The sequence below is a fragment of the Schistocerca serialis genome, chromosome 6, assembly GCF_023864345.2.
Source record: "Schistocerca serialis cubense isolate TAMUIC-IGC-003099 chromosome 6, iqSchSeri2.2, whole genome shotgun sequence".
In the NCBI taxonomy this organism is placed as follows: domain Eukaryota; kingdom Metazoa; phylum Arthropoda; class Insecta; order Orthoptera; family Acrididae; genus Schistocerca; species Schistocerca serialis.
The window spans coordinates 288,655,321-288,668,464 of NC_064643.1; the positions used below are offsets into that span (position 1 = coordinate 288,655,321).

The window sequence follows — 13,144 nt, forward strand, 5'->3', positions numbered from 1 at the left end:
CGAAACCCATGCTGATTCCTACAGAGTAGATTTCTAGTCTCCAGGAAAGTCATTATACTTGAACATAATACGTGTTCCAAAATTCTACAACTGATCGACGTTAGAGATATAGGTCTATAGTTCTGCACTGTTCGACGTCCCTTCTTGAAAACGGGGATGACCTGTGCCCTTTTCCAATCCTTTGGGACGCTGCACTCTTCTAGAGACCTACGGTACACCGCTGCAAGAAGGGGGGCAAGTTCCTTCGCGTACTCTGTGTAAAATCGAACTGGTATCCCATCAGGTCCAGCGGCCTTTCCTCTTTTAAGCGATTTTAATTGTTTCTGTATCCCTCTGTCGTCTATTTCGATATCTACCATTTTGCCATCTGTGCGACAATCTAGAGAAGGAACTACAGTGCAGTCTTCCTCTGTGAAACAGCTTTGGAAAAAGACATTTAGTATTTCGGCCTTTAGTCTGTCATCCTCTGTTTCAGTACAATTTTGGTCACAGAGTGTCTGGACATTTTGTTTTGATCCACCTACCGCTTTGACATAAGACCAAAATTTCTTAGGATTTTCTGCCATGTTAGTACATAGAACTTTACTTTCGAATTCATTGAACGCCTCTCGCATAGCCCTCCTCACACTACATTTCGCTTCGCGTAATTTTTGTTTGTCTGCAAGGCTTTGGCTATGTTTATGTTTGCTGTGAAGTTCCGTTTGCTTCTGCAGCAATTTTCTAACTCGGTTGTTGTACCACGGTGGCTCTTTTCCATCTCTTACGATCTTGCTTGGCACATACTCATCTAACGCATATTGTACGATGGTTTTGAACTTTGTCCACTGATCCTCAACACTATCTGTACTTGAGACAAAACTTTTGTGTTGAGCCGTCAGGTACTCTGTAATCTGCTTTTTGTCACTTTTGCTGAACAGAAAACCTTCCTACCTTTTTTAATATTTCTATTTACGGCTGATATCATCGATGCAGTAACCGCTAAATGATCGCTGATTCCCTGTTCTGCGTTAACTGTTTCAAATATTTCGGGTCTGTTTGTCACCAGAATGTCTAATATGTTATCGCCACGCGATTTTCAGGGCTAGTTGCTTCGGCAGGTGAGTTGTTACACACTCCTTAGCGGATTCCGACTTCGTCTTGGATCTAACCGATATGGTCACGAGCCCAAAGGAGCAGGAGAGGCGCTGCAGGCGATCTCGTGATGTTAGCAAAGGCTCCCGCTTCGGTCGTCTGCTACCACAGCCCGTTAACGCCAAATTTCGCAGCACTGTTCAAATGGTTCAAATGGCTCTGAGCACTATGGGACTCAACTGCTGAGGTCATTAGTCCCCTAGAACTTAGAACTAGTTAAACCTAACTAACCTAAGGACATCACAAACATCCATGCCCGAGGCAGGATTCGAACCTGCGACCGTAGCGGTCTTGCGGTTCCAGACTGCAGCGCCTTTAACCGCACGGCCACTCCGGCCGGCCCGCAGCACTGTTCTAACGGATACGTTCGAAGTACGTCCCGCATTAATTACTGCGGTTATTTCACGTTGGGCTTGTCAGTTAGCAATAATAACTCTACGCAAACGCCGCTGCTCTGGGTCGTCAAGGAAGAAGGCCGTCTGCCACTGTGTTGTACGCGGTGATAGGCAATCCCTGAGATCTGGTATTACCAGCAAACTCTTGGCAGTGGGGATCTTGGAGTACTGAATTGCATAACGATCCCCGAAATGAAATGTCCAATGCTACTAGCTCCAGCTACTACTCCGCATTCAAAGTCTGTTAATTCTCGTCCTGCAGCCATAACAACGTCGGAAACCTTTTCATATGAATCATCTCACTACAAATGACAGCTCTATCAATCCACTGCCCTTTTATTCCTTGTGTACGCAACGCTACCACCATCTGTATTTTTGGATACCGTTATCCCACGATCTATGTCAGCTCAGTAAGTGCATGACATGTAATAACTCAGGACTGAATATAATATTCGGATGCATCACTTTTCAGCACGCCATCGCCTTCCAAAAGATGACCGGTGCCAACGCTACGGCGGATGTAGTAGAAAAGGAGGCGTGCCATGATCATCAAATCGTTGAGTGTGCCATCCTCCTGCATGATATCACCCCGCTGCTGAGCTACATAGTAGTGCGTAAATGGTAAGAGGAGTGGCTGCAAGTAACAGACAGTAAACTGCGTCTGGTAACGTATACAACTCCGCCATGTGGTACATCCTCCCTGCCACAGAAGGTCGTTCTCACTCGTCGTCGCAAAGGACACAGCCCTCTAACAAATGACTTCTTGCTCCAATGAGAGGACGCTTGAGTGTGTTGTGCTTTTGGCATACAGATCAGAACACAGTGCGTCACGTTTTATAGTATTTTTTTATTCTTACAACAGGGCAGCAGCTCACTTTCCGATCGATTTGCCTTCTATTTTAACTGACAATGACGCGAATGTGCTAATATTTTAAGATTTTGCGAAATGTCTGGCTTGTTCCCTAAAATTTTAGGGCGAACGTTTTTAATGTGCTATTGGGGGTGGCTGGCTCATCAATATTTTTTGTAAATGGCCAACCACACATTGCCGAGAATCTGTTTTAGTTTTCCTCTTGTCTTACTTGTGTTTTAATTGCAATTTTAAAGCATATGGCCATTTTTAACGATATCTTCCAGGATGTGAACTAGTGTGGTTATGCAGGTGACAATGGATGAGACTGAGAGAGTGAGTGCAACTTGTCTTAGATCGCTTCTTGCATTTTCTACATGTAATCACAAATGTTTGGACTAATTTTTGTATGGGTGCTGATAACCTCGCTTTGAGGGACTCTAACCCACAAACACACCCACGAACAACACGTATACACGCACGCACACACACACACACACACACACACACACACACACACACACACACACACACACACACACTATGTTCTGTTAGCAGATTCGCAAGGCTGCTGTAAGCGTGTGCGACTCTTAAGCTGAATAAACCAGTCCACAGTACTGATGGTCTGAGCAATGTACGACATGGAACAGCAGCAAGGGATACGACAGACACCCGCCTTATGGAAACCAAAATCACCCTAAAAGAGCTCTAGTCTTTGATGGTGATCGGAAACACATTTCACATAATGTTTCCGAAGAATACAACCAATCCTGTTGGAAAGCTACCTTCGTAAGCTACCTCATTGTTTTCGTCACCCACATAGTTGACTGTCGGTCGATTTCGCAACGCCAATCTGATATGGCGTTGCGAAATCGACCAACAGTCAGCTGTGTGGGTGACGAAAACAATGAGGTAGCTTACGAAGGTAGATTTCTCATCTGATATGAGGTTTTAAAATGTAAGACATTTCCAGGGGCAGATGTGGACTCTGACCAAAATCTATTGGTTATGAACTATAGATTAAAACTGAAGAAACTGCAAATAGGTGGGAATTTAAGGAGATGGGACCTGGATAAACTGAATAAACCAGAGGTTGCGCAGAGTTTCAGGGAGAGCATAAGGGAACAATTGACAAGAAAATACAGTAGAAGAAGAATGGGTAGCTTTGAGGGATGAAGTAGTGAAGGCAGCAGAAGATCAAGTAGGTAAAAAGACGAGGGCTAATAGAAATCCTTGGGTGACAGAAGAAATATTGAATTTAATTGACGAAAGGAGAAAATATAAAAATGCAGTAAAAGAAGCAGGCAAAAAGGAATACAAACGTCTGAAAAATGAGATCGACCGGAAGTGAAAAATGGGTAAGCAGGGACGGCTAGAGGACAAATGTAAGGATGTAGAGGATTATCTCACTAGAGGTAAGATAGATACTGCCTACAGGAAAATTAAAGAGATATTTGGAGAAAAGAGAACGACTTGTATGAATATCAAGAGCTCAGATGGAAACCCAGTTTTAAGCAAAGAAGGGAAAGCAGAAAGGTGGAAGGAGTATATAGAGGGCCTATACAAGGGCGATGTTCTTGAGGACAATATTATGGAAATGGAAGAGGATGTAGATGAAGATGAAATGGGAGATATGATACTGCGTGAAGAGTTTGACAGAGCACTGAAAGACCTGAGTCGAAACAAGGCCCCAGGAGTAGACAACATTCCATTAGAAGTACTGACGGCCTTGGGAGAGCCAGTCCTGACAAAATTCTATCATCTGGTGAGCAAAATGTATGAGACAGGCGAAATACCCTCAGACTTCAAGAAGAATATAATAATTCCAATCCCAAAGAAAGCAGGCGTTGACAGATGTGAAAATTACATAACTATCAGTTTAATAAGTCACGGCTGCAAAATACTAACGCGAGTTCTTTACAGACGAATGGAAAAACTGGTAGAAGCCGACCTCGGGGAAGATCAGTTTGGATTCCGTATGTTGGAACACGGGAGGCAATACTGACCCTACGACTTGTCTTAGAAGAACGATTAAGGAAAGGCAAACCTACGTTTCTAGCATTTGTAGACTGAGAGAAAGCTTTTGACAATGTTGACTGGAATACTCTCTTTCAAATTCTGAAGGTGGCAGGAGTAAAATACAGGGAGCGAAAGGCTATTTACAATTTGTACAGAAAGCATATGGTTGTTTTAAGAGTCGAGGGACATGAAAGGGAAGCAGTGGTTGGGAAGGGAGTGAGATAGGTTTGTAGCCTCTCCCCGATGTTATTCAATCTGTATATTGAGCAAGCAGTAAAGGAAACAAAAGAAAAATTCGGAGTAGGTATTAAAATCCATGGAGAAGAAATAAAAACCTTAAGGTTCGCCGATGACATTGTAATTCTGTCAGAGACAGCAAAGGACTTGGAAGAGCAGTTGAACGGAATGGACAGTGTCTTGAGAGGAGGGTATAAGATGAACATCAACAAAAGCAAAACGAGGATAATGGAATGTAGTCGAATTAAGTCGGGTGATGATGAGGGAATCAGATTAGAAAATGAGACACTTAAAGCGGTAAAGGAGTTTGCTATTTCGGGAGCAAAATAACTGATGACGGTTGAAGTAGAGAGGATATAAAATGTAGACTGGCAATGGCAAGGAAAGCGTTTCTGAAGAAGAGAAATTTGTTAACATCGGGTATAGATTTAAGTGTCAGGAAGTCGTTTCTGAAAGTATATGTATGGAGTGTAGCCATGCATGGAAGTGAAACATGGACGATAACTAGTTTGGGCAAGAAGAGAATATAAGCTTTCGAAATGTGGTGCTACAGAAGAATGCTGAAGATTAGATGGGTAGATCACATAACTAATGAGGAGGTACTGAATAGGATTGGGGAGAAGAGGAGTTTGTGGCACAACTTGACTAGAAGAAGGGATCGGTTGGTAGGACATGTTCTGAGGCATCAAGGGATCACAAATTTAGTATTGGAGGGCAGCATGGAGGGTAAAAATCGTAGAGGGAGACCAAGAGATGAATACACTAAGCAGAATCAGAAGGATGTAGGTTACAGTAGGTACTGTCAGATGCAGAAGCTTGCACAGTACAGAGTAGCGTGGAGAGCTGCATCACACCAGTCTCAGGACTGAAGACCACAACAATAACAACTATCTGATATGCCTTTCGCTGTAAACATATGGAGAATGGTGACTTCGAAGTGAGTGGCGCAATTCAGCAGAGAAACTTTCAGGGTCTGAGGTGATGTGGACTCTCTGAACTGAAGTAGGGATTATCTTTTCACGTTGAGCAGGTGATGGCAACTAGCAGCCTGAGGTACAAATCGGTGTGAGTTGACTTCCTTTAAATGGCATGTTCCAATATACTATCGACCTTTCTTTTATCAACATATCAAGGAAAGGGAGGCAGCCATCCTTTTCCATTATTGTAAAGCGATGATTCAGGTGGGCTGATTTCACATGTTCTAAAGAGTCGTTCCAATTCTCACGTCCAAGAAGCCTGACAAAAATATTGTTTACATGTCTAGAAAAAAATACAACCACGTTTCAATGCCGATGACTGCAGGGTACGTTCCTCGAAATCATTCATTAACATGGGAAACAATGTCAAAGCTATCGCCATAACAATTCCATCTGTCTGTTAATATTACTAGGCAGTGAAAAAAAATGTCGAAATAGGATCGATGATTCGACACCAGACGTAACTTCAACTAGCCGTTAAGTCTCAGAGGACCACGTATGAAGAGATATACTATATTATAATTGACTATAATGTATGAGTCATTTAGATGTAATCCCTATAATCGGCGCAAGAGGACCTCTGAGTTCTTAATGTGATGCACCTACTAGTGGGCTCAACAGATTTGCGAGGTGTTTTGCTACCCTTCGTATTGGAGCACCAGTGTTACTAACGGTAGCCCTAAAAGGAATTTTTTCCTTCTGGAACTTTGGAAGACCATATAATCTAGGAGAGACTGAACAATAAAAGATTCTTGATGGTCTTTTGCGACGAGGAACTCTTCTTCAGGAGCCTTCCTTCCTTTTGTCGTATCAGCACTGAACCTGCGATTCGCTGGATCAGATAGCGTACAGTGCATCTCTTGAATAAAATCCTTTTCGTCCAATAAAACTGTAGCATTGCACTTGTCTCCGGATATACCCTCAGTGAACGAAAAGCCGCTGTCTCAGCTGCTGGTATATTACTCTAGGGTGAACGTTCCCCATCTACACACGACGTGCATCTCTCCTTACCTCTTCGGATTATCAGGAGATAATTTAAAAACAAACTGTTGAATTTATAAAATCAACAACTGGTAAATGGTTGGGCATCAGTCGATGTTTAAACCTTCTCGTAGCACGGATAAAGCTGCGTAGTCCAAAGCTTTCTTCATTGGAGTGATCACAGATTGTCAGGCCGCCATCAAAGACGCGTCGTCCAGCGAGTCCCAAGAAAATTCAGAAATTTTCGAAGTAGTCATTAAATGATACAGACATAATCCCTTTGAAATAAAATCCAAACCATGGTGAATATAATGGTTCCTCTCAGGAACATGAGCTACACCGGCACGTTGCGGGAGTATTAATATGAAGTACGACTCTCGCAAACATTGGGACAACATCATGGTCTCGATTGCGCAATAAAAACGAAAGTCAGATTGCAGTCTCAGTCAACCCTTGTGAAGCTATCCATCTTTTGCAAGCAGCGATATATTTCCTCCCCGTAGAAATAAACAGTGTTTAGCTAGAGTTCCCCAAGGCACGTAAAACGTAGAAACACCTTGTGGGAATACAGCCGGATGACGTCTTCAGCAATTGCCAATGTTTCGACTGATGCACACTGTCATTTTCAAGGCAAATATGCAACGAAAGAAAGGCTCGCACTCTAGTACTGAAACCAACACATTTTTGTTAATATTAAATAGGAAACACTTGTTAAAGTTGTGCAAAATTGTTTTTCTTTCGTCACGTACTGGCATTCGGCTTCTTCAGCAGTTTTCAGGTAACAACTCAACTTCATAAACCCAGATAAAATGACGTGTGATTTACATAGATGTTATTTACACAGAAGATAACAAGAGTAACGATCTGTAGTGTGTTTGCATATAAAGCATTACATTTTCCTTTCATTTTATGCAGAAATAATTGCATTAACTCAAAAAAGAAAAAAATATTTATGTGAAGATACAGTTAACAGCTGATGAGAAAATAATTCAGATATATCGTTTCCATTACAGCTCTGCCATGACTAGTAATACACAACGAGAAAAGAAAATGCGTGGCCAACAGGAAGCAGTCAGTAGTGTCCAGAAACTTCTGCTTTGTCCCAAACACCTCGCAGAAAAGTTGAAGCGTATGAACTACAGACCTGCATGTTTTTATTCAACAATAAAAACTAAATGAAAACCCTGACACAGAGTGGTCTGTATAAAATCACACGGAAGTGCTGTGAGAAAGCAGTTAGGCAGAGCTGTCGCAATTAGATTGTCTGAACACGAGAGAAATTGTAGATTAAGGAAGCAAAATTCAACTTTTGTCGATCATCTTTTAGCAGAAAAACAGTTACATGTGTCGAATGTGAAGCAGAAATATAACCCTTTTGCATATACTGAAAATCAACAAACATATATTACTGTATGCCAACTTAGTGATAAGTGATTAAACTTAGTTTCCAGTTTTCCCTCTGTTAAATTAAATTTGTTACAAAGACTAGATTGAAACTGTAAATTCAACTCTATTTTTTTCATCAGTTGTTAAACGTTTCTTCACATAGGAAACTTTATTTTCTCTCAGGGTTCCGTACGTCAGTTGGTAAAAACATAACCGTTAGAGGATCACTTTCTTGCCCGTTCATCCATGTGTCTGTCTTTTTGTCTGTCTGTCTGTTCGTCTGTTAAGAGTCATTTTCCTCAGTAACGGGTAGTCGTATCGAGTTGAACTTATGTCAGCTACTAAGGTCTATGGTCCCTTGATGCTGCAAAACATTGAACCTTCTAAGTGACTGCATTCAAAACGTACTGCCATTTATGTTGCATATTTTGATACTCCCAAATTCGCTCATCAAAAGCTGGTAAGGAACCCAGGATGCGCGAGTCCTACTCACACTTACCGGATTTTTTTAGTTAATGTAACTATTTCTGTATGAAAAAACAAGAATAAAAATAATTTACTATTTAGACACTCTTCATGTTATAATTTTTTTTATCTTCTGTATAAATAATGTCTGTGTAAGTAGCATGTGATTTTATCTCTGTTTTGCAGCATTCAGTTGTCACCTTAAGATGGCCTAAGAAGCCAAAAATCTGTTCGTGAAGAAATAAATACAATTTTACAGATTATTACTACGTGTTTCCTATTTAATACAGGATGTTTCAGAAAGAATACACGTATTTTGAACGCATATATTTATTAAACTGTAGGGTATACATCTATGTAACAGGGACACATTTATGAATGTTAGATTACAGATGTTTATTGTGTCCTCCATCAGCTACACGAACAATATCACATCGATACTCGAATTCCTCCCATACTCCGGTAAGCATGTCCATCGTCAGTGATGTTAAAGCAGTGCGGACCCAGTTGTTCACTTCTTCTATGTTCTGTGGTAGTGCATAAACATTTTCCTTGATGGAACTCCACAGGAAGAAGTCACACGGCATCAGACGTGGAGAACGTGAAAGCCAGATGAGAAGTGTTAAGACAGTGTCAGCTTGACGACCAATGCATTGGCTCGATAGAATCGTTTATATATTGCACACTTGGCGACGGTAGAGAGGAGGTGCCTCGTCTTATTGAAATATGTCCTCGTTCAGCCTAGGACACAACCAGCTTTGTAACATAGTGCTGATTCTTAACCGTGTTTCTGTCAAAGAAGAATGGGCCGTAACGAGACGAGTGGGATAAAGCGCAAGACAAATTGACTTTGGATGAATCTCTTAAACTTTCAGTGTGTGCCCGTGAGTTATGTAGGCCCCAGATTTGACATTGTGTTTGTTTACATTCACACTGAATATGATGCATTATCCGAAAGTTTTGTCAATGTCAATAGCATTCCGTAGCTCGTCGGAAAACCCCAGATGTTTTAGTTTGTCGTCATGGCGTGGAGCCTGTAACCGCTCTTACATCAAAGGCTTGATAAGCAACCGACTTGAATTCGTGCGACATTTTAGTCGTAAACACACGGGCGGTCGAGGCTCTTTCCCTTCCATACACATCCTGTGTCTACAAATTGTCGATACCATCTGAGAATCAGTTTGATATCTCAACTTGAAACGTCTTTTCCTTGTAATCACCTAAACATACTCCGCAAATTCGAGAACAAAAACTGATTTCTGCTGCGGATTAGCCATTTTGAAACACATGACGATAAAGAAACAGGAGACAACCGACATCTGGCGGCAGTGAATATAAACTAGGCAACGTATTCGTTCCTCCAATGACCGGGCCGTGGCGCAGCGATCGATAGTTTTGACAATATAATACTATGGAATACGTATATTCTTGTTGAAACTCCCTATATTATTGCCGGTTTCTGTCAAGAATTCACGGAAAATTCAGTTAATTTTTTTATTTTAAATTTTTGTGGTGCCTACTCGTAAAAGCAGGCCTGCGTTGAGTGCGCTAAGTTTGGTTGAAAACGACGACGTGAACCCATTTCTTCTCCTCTCGGCGATTCCCATTGCAGCGTTAGTCGTTCTCCGCCTCACCGTTCGCGAAGCTGCGTAATCGCCGGCACGTAAGTTTTGTCAGTTGGGTACTCACCGAGCGAGGTGTCGTAGGCGCAGATGTACTCCGAGGTGGTGAACTGGCAGGTGAGCGCCGTCTTGCCGACGCCGGACGCGCCCAGCATGGCGACCTTGAAGCGCGGGATGTCGGCGGCCGCGTCTCCGGCGCCGCCCTGCGCCAGGGACAGGCCCGACGCCCCCGCAGACGACGCCTGCTGCGGCTGGCCCTGCGACGCCGAGCTGCGAACACGGCAAGGTGTGCAAAGGTCAGCGCAGGCTAAGCGCTGCATCCGACGTGATTACCGGCTTTGTGGGCAGCGTACGCTAACTCCACTACTGGCCATTAAAATTGCTACACAACGAAGAAGACGTGCTACAAACGCGAAATTTAACCGACAGGAAGAAGATGCTGTGATATGCAAATGATGAACTTTTCAAAGCATTCACACAAGGTTGGCGCTGGTGGCGACACCTACAACGTGCTGACATGAGGAAAGTCTCCAACCGATTTCTCATACAGGAGCAGTAGTTGACCGGCGTTGCCTGGTGAAACGTTGTTGTGATGCTTCGTGTAAGGAGGAGAAATGCGTACAATCACGTTTCCGACTTTGATAAAGGTCGGATTGCAGCCTATCGCGATTGCGGTTTATCGTATCTCGACATTGCTGCTCGCGTTGGTCGAGATCCAATGACTGTTAGCAGAATATGGAATCGGTGGGTTCAGGAGGGTAATACAGAACGCCGTGCAGGATCCCAACGGCCTTGTATCACCATCAGTCGAGATGACAGGCATCTTATCCTCATGGCCTTAACGGATCGTGCAGCCACGTCTCGATCCCTGAGTCAACAGATGGGGACGTTTGCAAGACAACAACTATCTGCCCGAACAGTTCGACCACGTTTGCAGCAGCATGGACTATCAGCTCGGAGGCCTTGGCTGCGGTTAACCCTGACGCTGCATCACAGACAGGAGCGCCTGCGATGGTGTACTCAACGACGAACCTGGGAGCACGAATGGCAAAACGTCATTTTTCGGATGAATCCAGATTCAGTTTACAGCATCATGATAGTCGCATCCGTGTTTGGCGACATCGCGGTGAACACACATTGGAAGCGTGTATTCGTCATCGCCATACTGGGGTATCATCTGGCGTGATGGTATGGGGTACCATTGATTACACGTCTCGGTCACCTCTCGTTCGCATTGACGGCACTTTGAAAAGTGGACGTTACATTTCAGTTGTGTGTGGCTCTACCCTTCATTCGATCCCTGCGAAACCCTACATTTCAGCAGATTAATGCACGACCGCATGTTGCAGGTCCTGTACGGGCCTTTTGTATACAGAAAAAGTTCGACTGCTGCCCTGGCGAGCACATTCTCCAGATCTCTCACTAATTGAAAACGTCTCCTCAATGGTGGCCGAGCAACTGGCTCGTCACAATACGCCAGTCACTACTCTTCATGAACTGTGGTATCGTGATGAAGCTGCATGGGCAGCTGTACTTGTACACGCCATCCAAGCTCTGTTTGTCTCAATGCCCTGGCGTATCAAAGCCGTTATTACGGCCAGAGGTGGTTGTTCTGGATACTGATTTCTCAGGATGTATGCTCCCAAATTGCGTGAAAATGTAATCACATGTCAGTTCTAGTATAATATATTTGTCCAATGAATACCCGTTTATCATCTGCATTTCTTCTTGGTGCAGCAATTTTAATGGCCAGTAGTGTACACTGCGAGAGTACAGAAGAAACTGTCCGTAGTGGGCACAGAATGTTATGTCACTATATAATCTTTCAGACATTCCCTTCTTCGTATACCGCTAGCGGTACCTAAGATATGACTCAAACGAGTTATCGAGTGCTACTGAGAATCTTAATTGCGGAACTTGAAGTTCACTGCCGTTCTTCATGCGGATTGCGAAGAACATTTTGCTATATTTAGCGTTAACAAAGGTAGAACGTAAAGGAAGTACTGAAGGTGCTTATCACGACTTTTACCATTAGGTTTTGACCGATGATCAATGATTAACGCACAGACTCGAAGATGATCATTTTACAGGATGGAACAAAGAGATATGGGCAAACTTTCAGGAAACATTGCTCACACCTAAAGGAGAAAAATGTGTTTTATGGACATGACTCCAATAATGCTATATTTTCATGCTAGTGCTCATTTTCTACTTCTCTTTATAATCAATTAATCACAGGAAACACAACAGGTTTGCATCATACTGAACAAACAGGATCTAATAATTCTCCTGAATAATTCAAAGAATGTCGCAATGAGAAAAAATTTTGGTGATAAGGGAGAAATCGCGAGGGGAGTCCCACAAGGTTTAATTTTTTGTCCACTCCTCTGCTTTATTATGAACTATCGGGAAACCTCAAGAACTTCTGCAGTCACATCATCAACAAAGGCTTTCTCTCAACATTTGGACGGGCATTGTTGGTGTTTCTTAAAGCCTTATATTCCTCCATGCGGGTTCAACGAAGAAACTTGCCGTCCTTTCCTATAGAATATTCTATCTGTTCTGCCGGATGACTTCCCTCCACGAGTGCGTTAAACATGTACTTCGTTCATGATGGGTCTTCTCCTCATTTCAGTGATAATGTTCGTAGGTTTCTAAATAATAGATTCCGTGGCAAATGGATAGGTAGAGGGAGACCATTCCTTAGCCTCCACGATCTGTGGGACTAAACCCCGTAGATTTTTATTTGTGGAGAAATTTGAAAGCAATTGTATACAAAATGCCGGTATAAGAAGTAGAGAATTCTCATCCCCGTGTTGTGGCAGGCTGTGAAACTATACAAAATTCTCCAGGAATACATCAGCACATGAGAGATTCAGTGTGACGGTGGGTTGATGCATGTACACTTGCTAATGAAGGGCATTTCGGGAATTTCATTTAGGAAAGTGTATCATACCGTGATAATATGTTCTTTTCCTGTGTGTTTCCTACGTTTAACATATTGAAGCGTTGTAGAAAATGAGCTCCAGTATGGGACGAAAGTCTTTCCGAACCCAAGTCGATTTAACATACACTCCTGGA

The 13,144-nt window shown here is 42.8% G+C and overlaps 1 protein-coding gene across 1 annotated transcript in view; it reads right to left on the reverse strand.

Annotated features, from left to right (window-relative positions):
* The window catches only part of LOC126484826 (ras-related protein rapB-like), a 410,456-nt gene extending 400,073 nt beyond the window's left edge, over positions 1-10,383 (reverse strand). Inside the window, exon 1 of the mRNA XM_050108422.1 lies at positions 10,131-10,383. Within this exon, the coding sequence (XP_049964379.1) occupies positions 10,131-10,383 (253 nt within the window). The remainder of the gene's footprint in view (positions 1-10,130) is intronic.
* Between the last annotated feature and the right edge of the window lie 2,761 nt (positions 10,384-13,144).